The 25,318-nt window shown below is 41.1% G+C and overlaps 2 protein-coding genes across 7 annotated transcripts in view; both read left to right on the forward strand.

The window, feature by feature from the left end:
* The window catches only part of DDX19B (DEAD-box helicase 19B), a 57,064-nt gene that overhangs the window by 21,270 nt on the left and 10,476 nt on the right, over positions 1-25,318 (forward strand). The window contains exons 1-2 of one of the 5 annotated variants that reach the window (XM_036441045.1): positions 3,634-3,682; positions 4,527-4,580. Coding sequence is in view for 3 of the 5 variants with exons in the window: in XM_036441039.2 (XP_036296932.1) it covers positions 22,432-22,488; positions 23,734-23,782 (106 nt within the window). In the remaining 2 variants the exon portion in view is untranslated. Of the gene's footprint in view, positions 1-3,633; positions 3,683-4,526; positions 4,581-6,255; positions 6,348-22,327; positions 22,489-23,733; positions 23,783-25,318 lie in introns of those variants that run through there. The other 4 variants (XM_036441039.2, XM_036441037.2, XM_036441038.2 and 1 more) reach the window with 4 other exon arrangements.
* On the forward strand, positions 6,218-14,154 carry LOC123651005 (ATP-dependent RNA helicase DDX19B-like). Of its 2 annotated transcripts, XM_036441048.2 has the most exons (9): positions 6,218-6,347; positions 6,674-6,766; positions 8,076-8,178; positions 8,726-8,840; positions 11,531-11,708; positions 12,084-12,321; positions 12,618-12,780; positions 13,240-13,431; positions 13,848-14,154. In XM_036441048.2, the coding sequence occupies exons 2-9, from the start codon at positions 6,705-6,707 to the stop codon at positions 13,907-13,909; spliced, it is 1,113 nt and encodes a 370-aa protein (XP_036296941.1). In that variant the 5' UTR covers positions 6,218-6,347; positions 6,674-6,704; the 3' UTR covers positions 13,910-14,154. The 2 variants fall into 2 exon arrangements, with proteins under 2 accessions (XP_036296941.1, XP_036296942.1); XM_036441049.2 differs by lacking the exons at positions 6,218-6,347; positions 8,076-8,178.

Below are 25,318 nucleotides of genomic sequence, written 5' to 3' on the forward strand. Positions count from 1 at the left end.
GTCCAGGGGTTAGTCATATCTGTGTGCTTCCTCAGCTTGCTAGTGTGAGTGAGCCACTCAGTAGGCCTGGCAGTCCAGTAAATCCTCTCCTGATCTGCTTTCATCTTTGTTCTGGGAACCGACACCAGGAAGCAAGAATGAGTTAAATGTTACTATGTAGAATTATTTCTATCACCTAGACACTCTAAATTCTCATATTGCTTTGAACCTACTTCTTTTACTTTTTCTCTGAACTCGAGAATAAGGAATTTGTCTTATTTTTTATAGCTGATAAGTATATGCACATAATTCAGAGTCAAATAATTTTAAACAATGGTTACCACCACCAACTTTTAAAAAATATATTTTATTGGTTTTAGAGAGGAAGGAGAGGGAGAGAGATAAACATCAATGATAGAGAGATAGGCCAGCCTCCTGCATTGCCTCTCACTGGGGATCGAGCCTGCAAGCCAGGCATGTGTCCTGACAGGAATCAAACCTGGGACCTTTCAGTCCACAGGCTGTATGCTCTGTCCATTGAGCCAAAGCAGCTAGGCCCACCACCAATTTTTTAAATTAGTAAGTGCCACACTGTTTTCCAAAGTGGCTGGACCACTTAGTGTCCTCAGACTGTTCCTCCTGACTGGCTAGATTTTGCAGAGAGAATCCTCAGGTTTCCTGCCTGGAGGTTAGAGGTCTGACCAGTGTCAGTGGAGTGGGAGGAGAAGGTGGAGGTCTCAGCACTCAGTATGCCTGGTTCCATTTAACAGTCCCATTCTCATCATGGCATCCCCTTCCTCTACTGTAGCCCTTAGCTTATTCATGTCAGAGTTTCTCATGCCTAGCTGGCACTGTTAATTGAGTAAATAAGCTGTATAAGCTTGTTTTATATTACATGGCTCTGTCAGAAACTTTTGGACTTGTATTCTCAATATATACATATTTAGATATTGCATTACTGTACTGTTTTGCTAAATATATTATGTACACTATAAAGCATACACAAAAGTAATAAAAGCTGAAATAAAGAATGTTTTAAATATTTTACTGTGCTTCCTTTTGCTGGCTTTATAATGGTTCTTTCATTAACGACTCAATATATATTCCAATACATAGGGAAAATCTATTAGTCATTGCAAACATAAATATATATTTCAAATAGTTCGAATGTTTTACTAACTTTTTAGGTCAGATTATATTGTCATTGTCTTAATCTATTAATATGCCTAAAAAAGTTTGTTAGGAGTTGGTAGCTTTGTCATTTTCTTATTTTCTTGAGTTTGCATTGTTAGAATTAGCTTTTTTAAATATATTTTTATTGATTTCAGAGAAGTACGGAGAAAGGGGAGAGAGGCAGAGAGAAACATCAATGATGAGAGAGAATCATTGACCAGCTGCCTCCTGCATGCCCACTCCTGGGGGTCAAACCCACAAGTCTTGACTGGAATTGAACCCGGGACCCTTCAGTCTGTAGGCCAATGCTCTATCCACTGAGCCAAACCAGCTAGGGCATAGAATTATCTTTAAGACAGAACAGAAACACATAATACACCCTTGTGACAATGAACATTCAGATATAATATGATTTGCTCCTATAAATTTCAGCAGATATATACTAGCCATTTTACTTAACCTTACCACAGTACAACCTGGAATTTTACAAAATTGAATCTTGGGACTCTATTTTTAGAGCATTGTGGGATTTTATCCTATTATCTTTCTTATTTTTTAATCATTTATTTATCCTCACCTGAGGATAATTTTCCATTAATTTTTAGGGATAGTACAAGAGAGAGGGAAAGACACAGAGAATCATTGATGTGAAAGAAACACACCAATTGGTTGCTTTCTGGGCCCAGGCAGGGAGGAGCGTGCAACCAAGGTACAGGGAGCCGGGTGGTGGATTAACTGCTCTCAACATAAGTTTCAGTGTTCAGTTAACTCACTGCAGTGTATAATAGAAACTTGTGCTGCTGTTTTTGCCTTATGGGCTTTGAGATCCTTGTAGTCAAATGAGGGCTATGTTTTTAGATTCTGCTGGAACCTCTCCAGAATACTGATACATTTATATTAATATATCTATTTGTTTCATTTACATTGTTGCTACCAACTTTCCCAATACATTGTACTTTATTTTTCTCACCCTACACAATGTATTTTAGCTATTTTAACTACTTACTCTTAATTTTGATTTGAAAAAAATCTATAAACAAAATAGTAGTTTGCCCTCTTGTCACTGAATATTTAAATGCTTTGCAGTAATGGATATTTCTAATTCTTTTATACCTCATTAACTTATTTAGACTTCAGCCCTTACATTTATTTTAAGTAGCTCTTTATGACCCTAGGTGTGAATATTGTTAACCTTACTCTTTAAATATTGCCAAAAGTCAGTTAGTCTGTCTCTTCTTTAACAGCCCTGAATATGCTGGACTTACACTAAGTTCATTGACAGGATGTGAAGGAGGAATACTTTAGTGAAGACTAAAATAACTGAATACCTACACTATTTATATATTATGTACTGTGCTGACTGCTTCATTTCATTAACTATTAGTGTGTTCTCTATTCTTCAGAATTTATGAAGATTTTTACTGCTTTATGATGAAATTTTTTTTTTTTTGCCAATTTTCTTTCTTGCCAGGCTCTCTAGTGTGTTTCCTCTTCCCCCCTACACCAAAGCAGACAGACACCAGAAACCCTCCTTTTAGTTTCCATTAGTACAAGTTCCTCCATTTCTATTGTAACTAACCACCCATTAAAACAAACAACTTTTTCAATCCTCCCTCTTTCCCCCTTCTGACACTTAGAGGAAAGACAGAAATGAACCTCAAGATATAAAGAACCCTTTAAGAAATACCCTTTATTATGATTTTCATACTTTTACCTGCACTAGATTGTCTTTGACACCACTTAATATTTTAAGATTATAGCGCCTGCTTTGTGCTATATCCAAAAATCAATTAAAAATGCCTCCTGCTTTAAGGTATTTTGTTTTTCAGCTTTATTGAAGAATGATTGGCAACTAAAGGGTATTTTCATTCTAATGGGGGGGAGGGGGGGAATCCTGCCAGGATATCCCTAATTTGCAGTGTCTGATCAAAGTCCCGATAATTCTTTCTTCGAAATGTCTTTTTGCTCTATTCCTTCCTATCTATTTCTACTTCAGCCTGCGGTGTATTTTGAGTACACAGCATGCAATAAGCCTCCAAGCTGTTCCAAGTTTAAAATATCAGACATCCAGCACAAGGCGACCTCAATGTGATTGAGGCTGCACATCATATGCTATGGTCCTGTGGCTCACACATATCCTGTAACATAACTGATTCCTACTTACAGATGTATTTTCCAAAATCTCTCTAAATTTCCTCTGTATGGAATATGAGAACATGACAACTCAACTGATATTCCACTAAGAGGTCTTTGAAAAAAAAATTAAGCAAACTTATAAATGATCATTTTCTCTAGAGATTGTAATTAGAAATGTAGGCATTATAATTGGGGATTACAAAAGGAGCCCAGCAGAACAACCTAATGAATAGGTCTTGAGAGTGGCTCATGTTTCCCAAGCTACACTGGGGAAGCTCTGTTGATTTAAAATCTTATACTTGATCTTCCTGACACTTTCCATCCTCTCCTATATTCTTCATTTAGTTGAGCAACTTGCATCTTAAGGAAGAGAAAATCAAACCAGATGCCAATGGTGAGTAACTAAAAGCTAGTTGGAAAACAAATGTGATTTATTCTAGCATTTTTGTTTTGACATAACTGTCTGGCAGATACTAGCAGTATTTAGATTTGGAAATCAATAAACTGAATTTTGTTTACATTGTGTTTAATATAATCATGAGGATGCCTAATTGGCTTATACATTATTAAATTTATTACCATGAGACTACTGCCAAAGGTTATTTGTTATTTTTTAAAATAATCCTCAATTTGAGAACTAGACAAAATATGAGCAATCTGAGAGTTAATCTATTATAATTATTCTGAAATCATGTACCCAAAATCTAAGATTTCCATTAAATTTTTGTTGATGTGCTTAATATTATAAGGAAGAAATTGTGGCATTTACCTTACAGGATTCACTTACAATCTGTTTTGTGTGTATTTTCACAAAACTACAACTGTGTTTGAGTATAAATTTCTATTAACAATTCTATTAATCAACAATTCATATATATAGACTTAATAGCATTGTATTCATATATTGATGAAATTTGATTTGCATAGGTGTTGAGCATCAAGATGATTTCTGATCAATGAATTCTGTAATCATTTCATAAATATTGATGCTAGGGGGGAAATTAACATTAGTTTTTGAAGTCTGGTGAGAGGAACAAAGGATTAAAATGTAAGCTACAGTGTTTCATACCTTTATTTGTATGTATAGCAACAATAAAATGTTTTTATCTGTGGCTTGGTTTCCTCATTGTTTTTTTTTGCTCTTCAGGCCTTTACATTTCTAGTGTCTGGTAGAATTTGAATTATCTCAGCTTTGGGTGTGGGATGTGATTTTGAATGCCACTTTATGTCTGATAAAGGTGCTGTTGTCAAGACCAATGCCAATGCAGAGAAGGCAGACGAAGAAGAGAAAGGTAACACAGCCTGAGAGCTACATACTAAGATTCTACAGCCTAAGAGAATGGATTGTTAAGAGGCTTCATTTGTTCACCCAACTTGGCTTTACTGTAATGGGAATCACAGGGTTAATATAGACGTTGGTGAAGGAATTCTAATTGTTAACACTTTACAGAAATTTTACTTTGAAAACTGATTAACTTCAGCAGCAGCAGGAAATATTCCCTGAATGATTATTATTTTACAAGGCATTAGAAAATAAATTTTACTGCCTTTGGGGGGGAAAAAAACAACACATTTAAGTTCCATCGCCATTGTCTAATAAAATTAAACTTAATGACATTTTAATACATTTAGCAATATGCAAGCAGCTTATATGTTGTCAAGATATAGATTTTAATTTTGTTTTTTTCATTGTTGTGATTATATTTATTAAGTTAATCATCTGTAATAATAAAATCATAATATGTTAATTAGACTGGTTGTCCTTCCAGATGTGCTTCCTCCGGACAAAGCCGCAGTGGGCAGGGGCCAGGGCCAAGGCCCTTGTACCAATTTTGTGCATTGGGCCTCTAGTTTTTGTTTTTGTTTTTTAAAAAAATATATATTTTATTGATTTTTTTACAGAAAGGAAGGGAGAGAGATAGAGAGCTGGAAACGTAGAGGGGGAAACATCGACCAGCTGCCTCTTGCACACCCCATATCGGGGGTGTGCCCACAACCAATGTACATGCCCTTGACCGGAACCGAACCTGGGACTCTTCAGTCGGCAGACCAACGCTCTTATCACTGAGCCAAATGGGTTCCGGCTGGGCCTCTAGTTTAAAGTTTATATTAAGCATAAATTGGGGAGAAATATTTGGATCTAGATAGGAATAATCTCAGGGAAGGACAGTTGTTAGGAATAGAGTTCTGAAGAAGAATATGAGGCCCAAATTGATGCTATGAGTATCATAATCTTTCTCTTTTTTTTTTTTTTAAATATATTTTATTGATATTTTACAGAGAGGAAAGGAAAGAGATAGCTAAAACATCGATGAGAGAGAAACATCGACCAGCTGCCTCTTGCACACCCCCTATCGGGGATGTGCCCGCAACCAATGTACATGCCCTTGACCAGAATCGAACCTGGGACCTTTCAGTCCGCAGACCGACGCTCTACCACTGAGCCAAACCGCCTTCGGCAATCTTTCTCTTTAATAAAACAAATTAATCATGTTTATAAGTAAAAACTGTGATATGCCTTGAACTAGATGTCCCAGTACAGTCCTGGCCGGTGTGGCTCAGTTGGTTGGGCTTCATCCCACGCATCAAAAGGTTGCCAGTTTAATTCCAGGTCAGGACACATGCCTGGGTTTCAGGTTTCCTCTCCCTTCCTCTCTTTCTAAAATCAAAATAAAGTACTCTTTTTTTTTAAAGTGTGTGTGGGGGGTGAGTCCCAGAACAAATATTATTGCCTAAGAGGGATGTGGGGGAGTGCTGGAGGGGGTCAATTGGGGAAATAAAGGGACATATGTAATACTTTCAACAATAAATAATTTTTTTAAAAACACATATTACTGCTTAAAATACCAATGGCAATTAAATTCAGATAAGCTCATGGTAGATTTCATGGACTTTTAAAATTATTTGCTCTTTTTCCTGACAGAGGACAGAGCTGCCCAGTCTTTACTCAATAAACTTATCAGAAACAACCTTGTTGATAACACAAACCAAGTGGAAGTCCTGCAACGAGATCCAAACTCCCCCCTCTACTCAGTGAAGTCCTTTGAGGAGCTTCGGTTGTAAGTATTGTTTTGTTTGCTTTCTCACTCACCTCTTTGTGTTTAGACAGCTATACTGGACCTGTTATATTTTTCATCATAGTAGAAAAATTTTAGCTAAACAAATTTAATTTTTAAAAAGTAGCTGCTTTGAGCTATTTAGTAAAATTTCCAGGTAATCTATAAAAATGTTATCTGTACTTAACACATTGGACTCAGTTCAGCACAGTTCAAGTTTGTTAGTTCTAAGCTGTGGGTAACACCAGTAAAAAAAGAGAAAAAAATTCCCCATAAATTTGGCTTCTTTCCTCAACCAACAAGACTGACTTGCATCCTTGTTTTTCTAGGAAACCACAACTTCTCCAGGGAGTTTATGCCATGGGCTTCAACCGTCCATCCAAGATACAAGAAAATGCATTGCCTTTGATGCTTGCTGAGCCGTATGTGTCCTGACATAACCCTATCCTGCTTTTAAGTTTCCATTTAAAACTTTTATTTAAAACAACTCCACTATTTTTTTTTAACAACTCCACTATTAATATATGCTCATTTTACAAGTTAGAAAACAATAAAAAAATAAGAAAAAATCATTTGTAATCTCCCTCCTTCACATACTATTAATATTTTGAGTAGAGACGACTGGACTTTTTTTTGAGAGAGGAGGAAAAACATTGATGTGAGAAACACCGATTGGTTGCCTCCCATATTCAAACCAACCAGGAATCGAACCTGCAACCTGAGTTTGTGCCCTGACTGGGAATTGAACACACACGCCTTTGGTGCATGTGACAATGCTCTAATCAACTGAGTCACACTGGCCAGGTCAGACATTTACATATGTATAAATATTTTTAAATAGATATAAAATTTTATATGCTTTAAAATTTTTATTTATGTGATCATCTGTTGGGAAATATACATTTATATCATTCATATACAGCCCAAGGGTGGGAAATGTCAGTATGAGGCCTATGAGATCATTTGGTCTGGCCCTGCCATGCCATTAGGGGTGTGTTAATTAAACGTTTAACCAAATATAGCAGGCTAATTTTTAAGGTGATAATTTTATGTTATACAAAAGATGTTATAAGTATCCAAATGGCCGTTGGCAAAAAAAGGTTCCTCACCCCTGATATACACCATGATTTTATTATATGGATATAGTAGTATAAAGTTTATTGTGTCAAATATACTGTAAAAAAAAATGTTCGCCGAAATTGGTTTGGCTCAGTGGATAGAGCATCAGCCTGCGGACTGAAAGGTCCCAGGTTCGATTCCAGTCAAAGGCATGTACCTTGGTTGCGGACACATCCCCAGTGGGGGGTGTGCAAGAGGCAGCTGGTCGATGTCTCTCTCTCATCAACGTTTCTAGCTCTCTATCCCTCTCAATTCCTCTCTGTGTAAAATCAATAAAATATATTTAAAAAAAACAAAAAACAACATGTTCTAGCAGACCAGAATGGAGCAGTGTTTCTCACATTTTCATAGCCTATGAGTCTCAGGAATTTATTAAAATGCCAATTCTGATTTCAGTAGATTCGAGGTGGGATTGAGGTTTGTCTAGTAAGCGTTTGTCTAAAAATAGATATTTTAGGTCTTTATTTTCTCAAAGTTCCTTTGTTCTGCATCATAATAGTAACATTACTTCAAGATGGATGTCTTTTCTTTAACTTGAGACATTATTCATTTTTACTAACTGAAAGGGTACTTGAGATTTAAGCTTACTAAACAGTTCATTTTCTTGTGCAGCCCACAGAACTTAATTGCCCAGTCTCAGTCTGGTACTGGTAAAACAGCTGCCTTTGTGTTGGCCATGCTCAGCCATGTAGAACCTGCAAACAGATACCCCCAGGTAAGGACTTAGTGAACTTGGGTTTTCTGCTAATGCATAGCTAGAAGGGAAATGCTATTTGATGGGTTAAAAGCCATATCTTATATTACCTTTTACATAAACTAGAGCTCCTTAAGTTGGGTACAACCAACATAGTTGATCTAGTAACAAAAATCCTACTCTCTTCCATGGTTTGCCAATTCCAGGATACTGCTGATAGGCTTGGCTCCTTTACTCGCAGGAAAAACCTCCTTCATCTACAATTATTCATCCATTAGAGAGTTGAGAACTTTCTGAGAAAGTGAAAAGGAAGCTAATCTCCAATTTGAATTTCACTTGTAGGTTTTGGTACTCTACTGGCCAGTAGCTGTTTCCAAGTGTCTACCCAGCCAGAATTCTGGCCCCTAAGAATTCTACCTTGTGACTTTGAAGCTTAAAGAATCAAATGGTGTATACTTTATATATCCTTTCCTTCAGCCTTAGCTGGAAGAATAACTAAATCCTGGTGTAATTCCCTATTGCAAAAAAGCTATTGTCTTGACTTCTCATTCTGCACTCTTTCTACCAGTGTCTGTGCCTCTCCCCAACGTATGAACTTGCCCTTCAAACAGGAAAAGTGATTGAGCAGATGGGCAAATTTTACCCAGAGCTGAAGCTAGCTTATGCTGTTCGAGGCAATAAATGTGAGTATGAATATGTAATCCTAATTCATTAAGCTAGTAATTTTTTTAATTTTACAGTTAAAATAATACAATGAACATGTGTGCCCTGCACCTAGATTTGAAAACTTAATGTTTTGCCATATTTGTGTGTGTATAAATATTTCTGGTGAATCATTTGAAAGCAAATTGCACTTTGTGGCTTTTTATTCCTAACTAGAGGCCCAGTACATGAAATTCTTACAGGGCAGGGGAGAGGTGTGTCCCTCAGCCTAGCCTGTACCCTCTCCAATCCAGGACTACTGGCTCACAACTGTTCGCCTGCCTGCCTTCCTGATCACCCCCTAACCACTCCCCTGCCAGCCTGATTGTCCCTAACTGCCCTCCCCTGCAGGCCTGTTTCCCCCAACTGCCCTCCCTTGCAGGCCTGGTCCTTCCCAACTGACCTGCCCTAACCCTGCTGGCCATCTTGTGGTGGCCATCTTGTGTCCACATAGGGGCAGCCATCTTCGACCACATGGGGGCAGCATCTTGATCTTGTGTATTGGAGTGATGGTCAATATACATATTACTTTTATTAGATAGGATAGATGCCTGGTGCATGACTGGGGGCCGGCTGGCTTGTCCTGAAAGGTGTCCCAGATCAGGGTGGGGGTTCCCTTGGGGCATGGGGCAGCCTGGGCGAGAGGCCTGTGGTGGTTTGCAGGCTGCTCACACACACACACCCCTCCCGGCTACCCAAGCAGAGGCTCTGATATCTGGGATTTATTTATCTTCTATAATTGAAACTTTGTAGCCTTGAGCGGAGGCCAGGGCCAGCTAGGGCAGGGCAGGAAGTTTGGCTTCCTCCATCGCTGGGGGCAACCCAAGTCTCCTGCTCTCTCTCTGGCCGCAGCCATCTTGGTTGGGTTAATTTGCATACTTGCTCCTGATTGGGTGGTGGACATGGCTTGTGGGCGTAGCAGAGGTATGGTCAATTTGCATGTTTCTCTTTTATTAGTGTAGATACTTTAATATGCATTTCACGATTAGGACATTCTTCAGCATATCCACAATACCCTTATCACAACAAGAATATTAACATATTCTCTAATGACTAATACCTAGTCATTTTTCATTTTACTTCAATTGTCCTAAAATTGTTTCCTTATGGCTCTCGTTTTCAAACAAGATCGAGCGAGTGTGTCCACATTGCATTGGTTATTGTATCTCCTTATATTTCTTTTAATCTAGAATAGTCCCTTCACATTACATTTGACTTTTTGAACACACCTTTTTGCTTATAAAATATTCCAAGTTCTGGATTTAATTACCTAACTTCTTTTTGATGTCATTAGAAGAACAAAAATGTTCTAGAATGTTCATGGCAGTTAACTCTGGTAGTTTATTTTTATTCTTTATACATATTTTCTGCCTTTGTTTTATAACAAACTGACAATATTTAAGTAATTTAAATTTTCATAGAAGTTCGGTTGAGTCCTATGGGTCTTTAACACAAACTTGTTACTTTATGACTCGCAGAAATATACTCTGTGTACAACATCCTTTTGTGCAATCAGTTCTAAAAAGTAACATAATAAAACTTAGTGAAAAGTTATTTAAAATGTCAGTTTGGATTTGAGTTAGAATGACAGAGGATTTTGGATAATTTTTTTGTGAGGGGCAGTAATTTTTTCTTAACTGAAATTTAAAAGAGGCAGCATTTGTTAGCTTTGAATTGATTCAACATTCACATTTGGGCAAAATTTTGGCCATGAGTAGAGGGAAATTGTTTATGTCTGGTAAAGAGTACAAATAAGTGCTAAAATTTGAATCAAGAGGTACCATCTGATTGAAAATGAAGAACCAAATTCTCAATTTCAAACTGTGCAGGACCAAGAATATGTCATGGTCTGCCAGGCCTAATCTGGAATCATTTTAAGTGAGGTAGATTGTGTTTGAAAAGACAATCTTTCATAATGGACCCTAATTATTGATCTGGGCATGAGGCGTGTAAAAGCACCTAAATTGTTTGATATAAATGCTGGAAGAGTTAAGGAGCTGAGTACTCTAGAGTGAGGAAAACTTTGAAAATGTCTGTTATGAGGAAATGCAATCCTCATCTAGGGAGAACCTTGCTGACAGAGAAGAAATAAAATAGCAGGTCCTTGCCTTGACCAGTGTCTCAATGGTTAGAGCATTGGCCTATGCACCAAAGGTTTAAGGGTTCAATTCCCAATCAAGGGCATTTACCTGGTTGCAGGTTCAATCCCCAACCCCAGTTGGGAAATGTGCAAGAGGCAATTAGTTAAGTTGTCTCTCTGACATATCTCTCTCTCTCTCTCTCTCTCTCTCTCTCTCTCTCTCTCTCTCTCTCTCTCTCTCATCCTTTCTCTCCCTTCCACTCTCTCTAAAAATCAATGGAAAAAATATTCTCCCATGAGGATTAATAAAAATTTAAAAAGATAAGAGATTTTTGAAATATAAAATGGGAAAGAATACCAAAAAGTTTTTTTATCTTGTCATTGTTTATATCCTTAGTATATCTTTTCAGCATTATTGTCTTTTCTGTGTGTGTGTCCATGAGATATTGTAGTGATATTCTAACCTTTCCTTAAAATACTAATGCAAACATCAAAAAATTGTACTAAAATACATCAAAGCTTTAGAATTTCTCAGAAAGGAGAGATGGTTTTGCCAAGGACATACCTAGGTAAAACATCTTGTCTCCACAGTGGAAAGAGGTCAGAAGATCAGTGAGCACATTGTCATTGGCACCCCTGGGACTGTCTTAGACTGGTGCTCCAAGCTCAAGTTCATTGACCCCAAGAAGATCAAGGTGTTTGTTCTGGATGAGGCTGATGTGATGATAGCTACTCAGGGCCACCAAGATCAGAGCATCCGCATCCAAAGGTAGTATACTGGATCTGGGAGGAACTTCTCAGTCTCCTGATCTACAAATAAAAACCTTCTTCTTCATGTCTCCACCTGTTATATCCAACTCCTCTTCTCTCTCCTGCTGAGGTCTCTGCTTTAGAAGCTTCAGAAGTATGTGTTTGATGGGTTATGTCAGCACTGACCATAATCCCACCTGGGTTGAGGAAAAAGACCTAGGGGATCTAATATCACCCTGCCCCATGTCTGGTCCTGCCTCTTCCCCACAGTGCTCCTCCACCTCTGCCACCTTCCAGGGGACATATTTGACCATCCGTGCCTGGGAGGCTGTGCTGCTGCTCATGCCAGTGAAAAACTCGGGCTCATGCCAAACACCTGGGCCTTCCCTTGCAGGATGCTGCCCAGGAACTGCCAGATGCTGCTCTTCTCTGCCACCTTTGAAGACTCTGTATGGAACTTTGCCCAGAAAGTGGTCCCAGACCCAAACATTATCAAACTGAAGCGTGAGGAGGAGACATTGGACACCATCAAACAGTATTATGTCCTGTGCAATAACAGAGACGAGAAGTTCCAGGCCTTGTGTAACCTCTACGGGGCCATCACCATTGCTCAGGCCATGATCTTCTGCCATGTGAGTAGCAGCAGGAGCAGCAGCAGCAGGCCAGCCTGGGGAGGAGTTCCATGGGAAGATGTTGTCCAGCCCCCTCCTTCTCAGCCAGTTCCACCTTGGTGCTGAGGAGGACCAGGTTCATTTAATTCATCCCAAAAATATATGGCTAGATTCTGTTTGAAAAATTTTAAGTCTAACCTGCTGGCTGAATGCCTCAGGTCTTCATGTATATAAATGGCAAAAAGCCACTTTTCTGCAGGTGTTTTCATTTTTTTTTTTGCAGGTATCTTCATTTAAAACAATTCTTTTCACTCCAGACCCGCAAAACAGCCAGTTGGCTGGCAGCAGAGCTCTCAAAAGAAGGCCACCAGGTGGCTCTGCTAAGTGGTGAGATGATGGTGGAGCAGAGGGCTGCGGTGATTGAGCGCTTCCGAGAAGGCAAAGAGAAGGTTCTGGTGACCACCAACGTGTGTGCCCGTGGTGAGCAGAGAACTTGTCCTGATCTGCCAGCCTCGGGGTAGCAAGAGAAATCCTCATATATGAACTCAGTGGTTTGGGAGTGGTCACGTGCGGTTGGTGGTGACATTGTTTTCTAGGAGAGACTGGCTTCCCTCAGCAGATAGGAACTTGCACGGAAACCAAGTCCTGACTTGTGGGAGGAAATGCACAGGCTTCTGACTGGTTTACAGTGGAGCCTGCTCTTCTTGGGGCAGCCATGAGGTTTCAGCTGCATCTCCTGACACTAGTGTCCAGCGGAGGCTCTCCTACTGACTTCTTAATTTCTTTAGCACCTGCCAAGCCCTGTGGTTTTCCTCTGGGTTCTGCTCCGTGCTCCTGGTCCCTGAATCCCTGAGCTGGCCCAGCCTGACTCCCTCTCCCCAGAGTTGTGTACGTGGCCCGTCTCCCAGTCTTACTCTTCCCCATCTCTCCTTCATGCAGGTATTGACGTTGAACAGGTGTCTGTTGTCATCAACTTTGACCTTCCTGTGGACAAGGATGGGAACCCAGACAATGAGACTTACCTGCACCGGATCGGGCGCACTGGCCGCTTTGGCAAGAGGGGCCTGGCAGTGAACATGGTGGACAGCAAGCACAGCATGAACATCCTCAACAGAATCCAGGAGCATTTTAGTGAGTCCTGGGCGTGTCCTGCCTTTCCTTATAGGGGCAAGTCCGGGGGTGGGTGGAAGGGTAGGTATCCTGTGGCCCCTAGAGAGGCTTTGTCCCTTTGCATAATCCCCTCCTCCCCTACAATCGGGACGTCCTTAAAGAGCTCACCTGGGGAGTTCAGTGTTAGGACTGGATGTCAGTTCCCCTTGGCCAGGCTGACGGCCTTGGACTCGGACTGTTGTTGTCAGTGTCTGTGTCTCAGGCACCAGAAGCCTTTGGGGTTAGCTGGAGGGTGGTTGTGGGCAGACGCAGGGCTTGTTCCTAGCTAGGGCAGAGACCTGTGTGTTTTCTCTCCCTGCTGGGCTGTACTTTCCCTAGGTGTATGTCTTCATATAACCCCATGTTGATCTCTCTTTGAATTTTTTTTTTATTCTCAGATAAGAAAATAGAAAGATTGGACACTGATGATTTGGATGAGATTGAGAAAATAGCCAACTGAGAAGCTCCACCAGGCCCTGCTGCCCACCCGTGGCTCCCCCTAAGAGGGAGACTAGTGCTTTCAAGTACAGGCCTCAACAGTCGCCACAAAGATGAAGGCACGATTAGAGAGAAACTACCTACCTCATTTTAAATTACGTTTGGACTTGATAAAAATTGTGCAAATGATGGGGGAAGGTAGATAAAATTATTTACACAACTTTTGGAAGATTAGGCGTGAATACACAGAAATTTACCTTTTGGAAATTTTGTCTTTTTTTTTTTTTTTTTTTTTTTTTTTTTTACCAGTGTTTTCCCCATGGTTACACTAATCTAGATGCTGTGCGAAATGATCACTTGCTCAGAATCTATTTGACAGCCTCTGCCTGTTGTCTGGGTAGGAGGCTCAGGTCCACACCAGCTCTAGTGGAAGTGACAGAATAGAGGAGAAGAGGGAACATAGAGAGAAGCCCCAGAAGGATAGGTGTGTAAGCCACCCATCATGTTTGGAGTAAGATATGAGGCAGCAGAGGAGAGCTGTGAGCTGCTGCTTTGGATTTGGGGTGGGATAGCTCAACTGAGTGTTGTCAGCCTACTCTGTACTGAAGCCCACAGCAGGAGGGGATTGGCTAAGCATGAACCAAAATGGGAAGCATGGGCCAAAATGCCAGCCTGGGATTTTTGGTCGGTGCAGGTTTGTATTGTAGGGCACGACCTGTTTTTTTCAGCACGTGCTATCTGTGTGCAGTGCACATCTAATTACTGAAATGTCCCTTGCTTGTGCTTGAGCAAGTCCCATGAAATCATCAAGAAGAATTAGTGGTGGCTCTAGCTTGCCAGAAAACCTGGTTTCACAGGCATTTGCAGCATCTTTTTTTATATCCTTAACATCAACTTGACCCCTTACTGGTCTTGAGTAAATAGGTGATGTGAGATTTGTATCCTCAGTGGAAATTGTGGTTTGAAGTCACAAATAGCCAGATTCAGGGCAGCTCCAGAAGTGACCCGCAGTAATCACAAAGTCTTGCTTTGTCTTCAGATCCCCAAAGACAAGTGTTGTAATAGCTGAGGAATGAGTTCAGGTATTTGGTATCTTGACTGTGAAAAGATAATGGACATCTATGTGCAACTAAGGGACTAGGTGGATTACAACCATCATCTGAGCAAGATAAAAGTAACTGCCAAGACCTTTAGTCCATCTGTACTTGGCATCTTTGTACAGAGTAGTCAACGCAAATAATAGTATTGAATATTTCTTCATATCTGACCAAGGCTGTTGGTACCCATGAAGTGACAAGAGCAAAGATGAGATGAAACTGAGCTGCAAGAGTAATAGAAGTCCAACCAAAAGGGATCCTCTTCTGCTCTGAGTCTGATCCAGAATGGCCACTTTACCTAGGACCAGGCTTGGAAGAGGGGTTTTCTGTGATGAGAACTACTCAAATCCCAGACCTTCCTTGTAGGTGTTTCTATGTTTTAGGGCTAGCTCTGTCTCTTGGGAAAGGGAAGAGCCACTACCAGCTTCCAGGTGGTTACCTTCATCTGACATAACAGATACTGCAGAGAGACTGACACACTGCCAATCCTGCTACACTCCTCCACTGGGCACTTGGCTATATAGTCTTCTCTCTGTTTCTGGCCTAATCAGACCTACGCTGGGAGTCATGTAATAGAAGAAATTTAATCCTCTCACCCAAAGTCCTATGGACCAACCCTGAAATAACTAAAAACAAAGACAATAAATAAAGGACTATAGATTCCTCATGAGGCTGCACCACCACCACCTCACAGCACATATAACCCATCTACTAAGGAGCCCTAAATCTGGGCAGCAAAATGGGAAGGGATGTTTCAGACTCTTCAATAGTAGGAATAAGTGGGTATATGGTAGACATCTAGATAAATAGTTCCTAATCCGGGGGCTTGGACCCCTAAGAATTCCCTGGATGGGTTTTGTGGAGTCTGAAGTATATGCAGTATTGAGTTTAAATGCATTTTCCAGGGAGAGACTCCCAAGGAAGTGTGTGTTGTAAAAAGGTCAGACTCACTGTTATAGATAGATCTGGAATGTCACCCCAATGTCATCGCAGTACATATCCCTTCATAGGCCATATTCACTGCGTCCAGTGCTTGGCTCCCATGGCTCAGTAGACCAAAGCTGCCTCTGTGACCTTGTCCAGTTTTGATACATCAGTGACGTAAAAATATATTGAGTAATTGGTGAACTTCAGTCCCCAGAATTTCTTTTACTGTTCCTAGATATAGAATGATAAACTGTGCCCTAGAACAAAAATTCACTTGGGAAAAGGAGATTTTTTGATCCAATGGCAGATTCTAGATATATTCATTATCTATAAACACTTGATTTTATTGGCTTTTTTTTCGAGTGTCATTCATTGGCTATATGCATAAAAACTAATCAATTATTGATGTATTCTTTACTAATATTAACTGAACTTAATTGTGATATATTCATGTTACTAAGATATCATTAATGACTATCAGGAGAAAACAGCATGTTTTGGTTGCTAATAGGTGAGTCTTCACTTATAATCATACATAAGTGAAGACTCGCCTATTATTCCATAAGCTAGTCATCACCTTATATTACTGTTTCATTTCAAAGTTAACATTGCTCCAACTGAGTGGCTGGGATGGCTCCATAGGCCAAGGGCTGGCCCTACCCAGCTGCCAGAGGTCTGTTCACATTCCCTTTTTTCCTGCTGGCAAACCAGAGGACGCTGGCTAATCAGAAAGAAAGTAGATGCTAGCAACTACAAAGTTCTTACATTCTATTTTTCTAGTTCAGAAAGAGGTCTTCTCCCTTTGTTGTTCCCATCTCTTGTTTTGGTCAGTCCTCACCCGATTATATTTTTTCCATTGATTTTTTTAGAATAGAAGTGGGGAAGGGAGAGGAAGAGAAAAGAATGACACATCCATGTGAGAGGGACATGACTGGCTGCTTCCTGATGCACCCCAACCAGGACCTGGGATTGAACCAGGTATGTGCCCTTGACCAGGAATAGAACTAGAACACTAGACCTTTTGGTGCCCAGACTGACACTCTGTTCACTGAGTCATACAGGCCAGAGCCCCATCTCGTTTATTATTTAACTTGAAGGCCATTTCATTCAAAGTGCCTTGGTATTCAGAAAGTAAGGATTTCCTTCTGGCTGGTGTAGCTCAGTGGTTGAGCATTGACCTGTGAACCAGAAGGTCACGGTTCCTGGTCGAGACACATGCCATGGTTACTGGCTTGATCTCTGGTGTGTGACTTGCAGGAGGCAGCCAATCAGTGATTCTCTCTCATTGGCATTTCTATCTTTTCCTCTCCCTTCCTCTCTGAAATCAATAAAAATATATATATATTTTTAAAAAGTAAGGATATCCGAGGTTAGGAAGATTCATGAAGGAGTGGAGTTTGCTTATGAGGAAAAAAAGATTTCAAGAGACAAGAAGAGTGCCTTAGATAGACTGGTCCTATGAAGACTAAAGTAACTTCATCAGGATAAACATAGTATACAGAAAGGGTAATAAGGTAAGCAGCCTAGCCATGTGGGCAGAGAAAAGTCTCAATAGGTAGAAAATGGAGATTTGATTGAACAGGATTTAGGTTTACTAGTAAATTATCATAGATTCTTTAAACACAGGAGGTGATGAAATAATTTGTTTTTTTTTTGGGGGGGGGGGGAGGAATTGGTCTAGCAGAGGTGTACAAGATATACTGGAGCTGAAAGGTTGGCTTCTGAGAAACTATTCCATCAGTCCCATCACACAGCAAGTACCAGGATGTCACTGGTTGCATGGAGAATGCAGAAAAAAATGAACTGGAGGGATATTACAGAGGAAGAATGGCAGACTTACATACCTATCTACTATTTTTATTCCAAAGATGATTTGTAACTCAATAATTAGATACACTATATAAAATAATTCTGGGGAGAAACCCAAAGGGAAGAAAAGATTGGATCAGTGTTGAGTCTCCTCCACAGCCTGCATGATGTCAGGCCTGTCATCTTTGCAAGAGGGACTGGCCCCTCTCCTTCACCAACACCTCCCAGGCTATTGCAGATTTCAGAGACTTCCTTTAGGTTTCTCCTGGTCTGGGACATAGATATCAGGTTCTTAGGAATCCCTACAGTTTTACCTGACTTTGCTTTTCTGAGTGAGAATAAAAGTTCCTTATTCTGTTGACTCAGATTACAGCAATTTCTAAAAATGATACAATGGAGGTGAGGAGACTGAGGGGCTGACGGTAGAAGGCTCCAGTGCCCTAGTCCTGGATTTGGGACAGGCTTTCCCCAGACTAGCTTCAAACACCTAGTGGAAAGTGTGAGGCCAGGTGGGGATCTGCTTGGAAGATGTTACACTCCTACCTTATGTCTCTTCCTCTAGCCGCTGTTGTTAGATGCTTCTGCCTTGGCTTAGAAATTGTTCTGGTGTTAGTACTCAGCAGAGCAAGTAGATTCTTCTAAGTAATTTTAAATACAGATAATTCTACAAGTAAAATGGCCCAGCAGGCATGGCTCAGTGGTTGAATGTCCACCTATGAACAAGAAGATAATGGTTTGTTTGATTCCTGGTCAGGGCACATGCCCAGGTTGGAAGCTCAATCCCCAGTATGGGGCATGCAGGGGGCAGTTGATCAATGATTCTCATCACTGATGTATCTCTCTCCCTCTCTGAAATCAATAAAAAATATTTAAAAAATTTTTAAGTAAAATGGGGTATAGAAGTAGGTGGAGGAAAGAATATTAACTGAAGCCTGACAGTGGTAGCTGGTATGTCAGCTGCTCAAATGAGATACTTATCGCTTCTACTTTATCAATATCTAATAAGCAGAGGTGGTTGGTTAGCCTTATTGCCCAGGACTACAGCCATTTCCTAGGAAATGGGAGGAGGGGGGTTGTTTAGATAGAAGTTTAGATAGAACTCTCTGGGAAGTACTAGTTCACATTTTTGAGTCTTTACAACTTTTCTGTTATATTCTCATTTATATGCTCAGGTCCAATTGAAGGAAAACCAAAGTCTTTTGTTATATTCCTGAAAGCAAATGTCTCCACACAGAAGACTTGAAAGAACATGAGTTAGCCCCTGGTCAGGTTGCATGGCCATGAGTACTAGGTATATAGTTATCTAGTTTGCATTCCTCTCAGATACCAACAATTTCTCACCCCCCCCCCCAACAACTTCTTAATTTGCATGGAAAGCATCCTAATAAACCAATGCCATTTGAGTTCAAGTTTAACAACAAAACAGGTCCCAGTGCTTCAGTATTGTTTTGTTTGTTAATTTCTAAAACAAGTAGGTCAATACTCCAGGGACAAAAATAAATATTGTTCTATTTCTCTGACTTCATACTTAACATCAATGGAGGGGACTTTTTAAAAATAAATGTTTATTTTATTGATTTCAGAGAGGGAGAGGCAGAGAGAGAGACAGAAACATCAATGATGAGAGGGAATCATTGATAGGCTGCCTCCTGCACAACCCCCACTGGGGATCAAGCCTGCAACCTGGGCATGTGCCCTTGGCCGGAATCGAACCTGGGATCCTTCAGTCTGCAGGCCGATGCTCTATCACTGACCCAGATTGACTAGGGCTGGAGGGGACAACTTAAGGAAAAGCTGCAGCTGCCTCTAACTTATGGATCATTAGTCCTTTCTGGTTAACTCTCAAACATCCCATCCCATTATCTCCCTCAGGTTTCAGCAAATCATCTCCCTAATCCATGTAAACAGCCAACACAAGGAGACACCCTCAACCTTCCACCACCAGACTTATCTCCAAGCACACTGCTTCCCTCTCCTCCTATTACAATAGGAGGTATCCTTATTGTCTACATTGTTTTATCAGTGCACTAAATTCTCTCCTGTGGCTTTTTTTTTTAAAATATATTTTATTGATTTTTTACAGAGAGGAAGGGAGATAGAGAGTTAGAAACATCAATGAGAGAGAGTCATGGATCAGCTGCCTCTTGCACACCCCCTACTGGGGATATGCCCACAACTAAGGTACATGCCCTTGACAGGAATCGAACCCGGGACCCTTCAGTCCCCAAGCCGACGCTCTATCCATTGAGCCAAATCAGTCTCGGCTCTCCTGTGGCTTTTTAAGGACTTGTTCTATCAGCTCTCCCTTTCCTATTTTAAACTTTCCCATACCCAGACCCAATTTTTCCAGTAGTATTTCATTGTGGTAAAATATGAAATTTACCATCTTAACCATTAAAAAAAAATTTTTTTTTTAATATATTTTGATTTTTTTACAGAGAGGAAGAGAGAGGGATAGAGAGTTAGATACATCAATGATAGAGAATCATCGATCAGCTGCCTCTTGCACACCCCCCACTGGGGATGTGCCCACAGCCAAGGTACATACATGCTCTTGACCGGAATCGAACCTGGGACCCTTCAGTCCGCAGTCCGATGCTTTATCCACTGAGCCAAACCGGTTTTGGCTTAACCATTTTTAAAAGTACAGTTCAGTGGTGTTAAATACATTCAGAATGTTGTTCAACCATCACCACAGTCCATCTCCATTAACTCTTAAAAAAATTTTTTTTTTATTGATTTCAGAAAGGAAGGGAGGGGGCTAGAGAAACATCAATGGTGAGAGAACCATTGATTGGCTGCCTCCTGCACACCCTACGCTGGAGATCGAGCCAGAAACCTGGGCATGTGCCCTGACTGGGAATCGAACCATAATCTGGTTCATAGGTTGACACTCAACCACTGAGCCAAGCCGGACAGGCTCTATTAACTCTTTATCTTGTACAATGGAAACCATACCCAACAAACCATTCCCATGACCTTTCCTCTGACCCCGACCCCGGCCTCACAACTACCATTTCCCCCCCCAAAATATATTTTATTGATTTTTTACAAAGAGGAAGGGAGAGGGAAAGAGAGAAACACCAATCAGCTAGCTGCCTCTTGCACACCTCCTACTGGGGATGTGCCCACAACCAAGATACATGCTGTTGACCAGAATCAAACCTGGGATCCTTCAGTCTGCAGGCTAACACTCTACCCACTGAGCCAAACCGGTTAGGGCTGACAACTAGTGGTGGGATTGTCTCCTCCAACTAGAATACCAACTCTAAACGAGCAAAAAATCTTATGTCTTGGTCAAACAGCTGGCTGGTGAACCTAGAAAAGTTCATGGCACATACCGTGTTTCCCTGAAAATAAGACATTCTCCGAAAATAAGACCTTATTTTCCTGTCTCTACAGTCTTGACTAGTCCTAAGTATTGTATAATATATAAATGAGACCACACATACTTGTTTTTTTTTGTGACTGGCAGTATGAGCCTGCGTGTACTCTGACACAGAATCAAATAGGTGACCTTTTTGGTACAATGCTGAGGTCCAACTGCGCCACACTGGCCAGAGACCTAAGTTTCTGAGTAACAATCCTCTTTTCCTTCTGTTGCCTGGTATATATTTGAGTCTACTACCCTGCTTCCCCGAAAATAAGACAGTGTCTTATATTAATTTTTTCTCCCAAAGTTGCGCTAGGTCTTATTTTCAGGGGATGTCTTATCTTCCCATGCGCTAGGTCTTATTTTCAGGGGATGTCTTATCTTTCCATGCAGTAGGTCTTATTTTCGGAGGATGTCTTATTTTCAGGGAAACACGGTATGTGCCATGAACTTTTCTAGGTTCACCAGCCAGCTGTTTGACCAAGACATAAGATTTTTTGCTCGTTTAGAGTTGGTATTCTAGTTGGAGGAGACAAAAAGTAAACAGGCAGCCATCAAATAAGATACCTTTTGATGGTGTGTAGATGTCAACTGAAGTGTTACCAAGTAATGATAAGGCAATCGATGTGATAGGAGTTTGATGGACTATTATGCCACTGCATTGATAATTATGACATCAAAAGATGTTTAGCTGTATAACAAAAAGGTCAAATGTTACACTGTATGCATGCTTCGTTTAGGACTATATAAAATGCCTGTGCTGTGACGGGTGTGCACGAGGACTGGAATGACCCAGGAGAAAAAGATAACGCCGTTTGTTTTTCGGAGTGGTGGGATTGTGGGGCGGGGAGGGAGGTGAGGGCCTTTTGGTTTCGTTTGGTTTTTGCTGTCTTACCTGTTACCGCGTTCTTAACAGTAGACATTGGCATCGTGTGGTATTCTCAAGGAACTTTTCTTTGAGGCTTTCGAGTTGAGAGATTTATAAACTTAACGAGACGTGGCAGGCTTGAAAACTTGGGTTCCTTCGGCGTGAAGTTAGATAAAGTGAGTTTCACTTCACAAACCTTAGCGATATTAAGACACCGAGAGGTTAAATGTCTGAGGGAAATCCGCGGGGGCCTCGGCTCGGCGCCCGACGGGAGTGGGCGCGGCCCGGGAAATGGCCGGCGCGGCGCGGACTGGTGACGTGCCGCCCAGACAGGAACTGACGTCACGTACAGGCAGCACCACTTCCGGCCCGCGTGAGTTACCTCCTCGCGCCTGCTCCTGGGATCTGTGTGTGCGTGTGCGGTGCGGTGAATTTCCACACGAGACGGTCTCCCTCCCTCCCTCCGGACCATGGCCTCCGACTCCTGGGCCCTGGCCGTGGACCAGCAGGAAGCGGCTGTCACGTCGGTCAGTGGCCTAAGCTCCGGGGGAGAAGGAAGTAGGAGGGCCCCCCGCGGACCCTGCCTCAAATCCGGGGAGTCCACGGGTGGGGCAGGCCTGAGGCCCGCCGAGGAGTCAGTACTGATCCGGGCCTTTTGTCTCCATCCGGGCCAGTGAAAGACTTTTATCGTTGTGGCAATCTGTTGCCGCTACGTATGCTGCCTTTTCTGTATGGCATCTCGCCAGTGGGGATGTCAAAGGCAGATTTAGGCTGGTTCTCTTTCTCAGCAAGAGTAGAACGATTATGTGCTTCTCTTATTTTAACATTGTTAACTTTGACTTTGAGAGTACCTATATTAAAGCTGGGGACAATGAAGCAAAGGAAGTGCCTAGAATAGAGGAAGCAACAGGAGAGCCCAGGCGGGACTGTTTGGCCTCAGTGGGAAGTCAGAGAAAAGGGGCCTTGGAGGCAGGTTCGGGGGGTTAGCTGGGGTGGAGCTATCGCTGCCCACTGTTACCCTGGTTGCAAGTCTCTTGGGGATTGTTAGAATCTAGGAGATGCACTCCTGAGAGGGAAGATAGGCCCCCAGCAGGGAGAGTGCCTTATTTGAACACTGTTTAGTTCCATGCTCAACATGGTTGGTAGTTCGTAGCTATGCAGAATAGTAGATTTCGGTTTTTATATATTTCATTCAAAAAGTATGATATGGCCTGGTATGGCTCAGAGGTTGAGTATGGACCCAGGAACCAGGAGGTCAATGGGAATCAAACACAGCCAGGGCAAATGCCAGGTTTTCGAGCTCAGTCCCCAGTGGGGTGTGTGTGAGTGTGTGTATGTGCATAGGAGGCAGCCCATCAGTGATTCTCATCATTGATGTTTCCCACTCCCTGTCTCCTTTCTGCTCTAATAATAATTTTTTTTTAAAGTATGGTATAGTATATAGTTCTGGTGCTCTAGAGTTCACAGTCTAGTGTTTAGCATCAGATCTTTCCTAAAAGACAGTTACGGAGAATTGGTTTCACATCTTTTAAAACCTATTTTCCTAATCTAGATGAGATATGATATACTTGGTATCTGGTTCTAAACAATTTGCTTATCAGGAGGCTGATGTAATCTAATGTTTTAAAACACTGCTTCCTGATAGTTGGTAAAAACCCTCCCCTCTTTTTATTTTACCCTATGCACTTGGGTACATTAGCTTAGTACATAATTCATGGTATTAAGTTATCCTGTGGCTTTGCTCTCAAGTGTTTTCTTTTATTTCCCTTCAGATCAGTAATTTGCAGATCAAGGACGAGAGAGTCAAACCAGATACCAATGGTGAGTCATGAGTAATTGTAAGCTGGTACAAATTACAAATTTGCTTCTGTTTTGTACTCAAAGCTATAATGTGAAAAAAAGCTTTCATTTAGCATGTTTGGCAAATGTTAGCGCTGGATTTGACAGTCAGTAAAGTCAGTTTCACACTGAAGGGGATATGTTATTTTTCCAGATTTGATCTAGCCTCTGTCATTGTTCACTTGCTAATATTTCTTTAAAATTTTAAAGGTTAATCTGGGTTCAAAACTCATAAAGTGCCTGGTAGGCATGGTTGAGTGGTTGAGCCTTGACCTATGAACCGGGAGATCATGGTTTGATTCCTGGTCACTGTACATGTCCAGGTTGTGGGCTTCATACCCAGTAGGTGATGTGCAGGAGACAGCAAACCAATGATTCTCTCTCATCATTGATGTATCTATCTCTCCCTTACTGCATTCAATAAAAACAACTCATAAAGTATAAACAGGTGAAAGGCCTTTCCATTCTGGCCATCATTTACCCAGTTCCCAATCTCTACCTATTATTAATTTGCTAGGGCTGCTATAACAAAGTATTACAAACTGGGTGATTGAACAATAGAAATTGAGTCTGGAGGCCAAAGTCCAAGATCAGGTTGTCGGCAGGATTGATTCCTTCTGAAGGCTCTGAGAAGGATCTGGCAATCTTTGGTATTCCTTGGCTTTTAGAAGCATCACCCCAATCTGTCTTCGTCTTCACATGGCATTTTTCCTGTGTGCATATCTATGTTCAAATTTCCCCTTTTCAGAAGGACATTAATGGTATTGGATTAGGGCCCACCCTAATGACTTCATCTTAACCAATTACATCTGCAATGACCCTGTCTCAAAATAAGGTCACATTCTGAGGTACATTCTTAGGAACTTCAACATATGAATTGGGGGCGGTTCACAATTCAGATTTCAACCCAGCAATTTTACCATTTGATTTGTTTGTCCCCTTATATTTTGTTCTCTGTCTCTTCCTGCATTCTTTTGGGTTAAGTGAATATCTTAGATTCCCATTTAAATTTATGGGGTTTTAGCTGTACCTATTTGCATTATTTTATGCATGTTTTAAAGTTTTCTTCATCTAAATCTTGCATATTTTTGTTAACTTTATTTCTAGGTGCAGTATTTTATCTTTTTAGTTGTTATTATAAGTCAGATATTTTTAAATTATCTCTCTATATATTTATATAAACTACTGATTTCTGTTGACTGATTAAGTTGATACTTAGCCCTACAAGTTTACAGTCATCTACACTAATAAAAGAGAAAGATTCAAATTGACTGTACCTTCATGACACCCACCAGCCAATCAGGAATAAGTATGCAAATTAACCCAACAAAGCTGGCGGGTTAATTTGCATACACAGACACCAAGTGCCCGGGGACAGGAGGCTTGCATCATCTCCAGGAAGTTTGCATCGTCTCCATGGGAAGGTGGAAAGGTGGCTCTGGGCCAGAGCAAAGGCAATGCCAGCAGCCAGGGAAAGGAAGGCCCGTTCTTTCATGAATCTTTGTGCATCGGGCCTCT

The sequence above is a fragment of the Pipistrellus kuhlii genome, unplaced genomic scaffold, assembly GCF_014108245.1.
Source record: "Pipistrellus kuhlii isolate mPipKuh1 unplaced genomic scaffold, mPipKuh1.p scaffold_m20_p_17, whole genome shotgun sequence".
NCBI lineage: Eukaryota > Metazoa > Chordata > Mammalia > Chiroptera > Vespertilionidae > Pipistrellus > Pipistrellus kuhlii.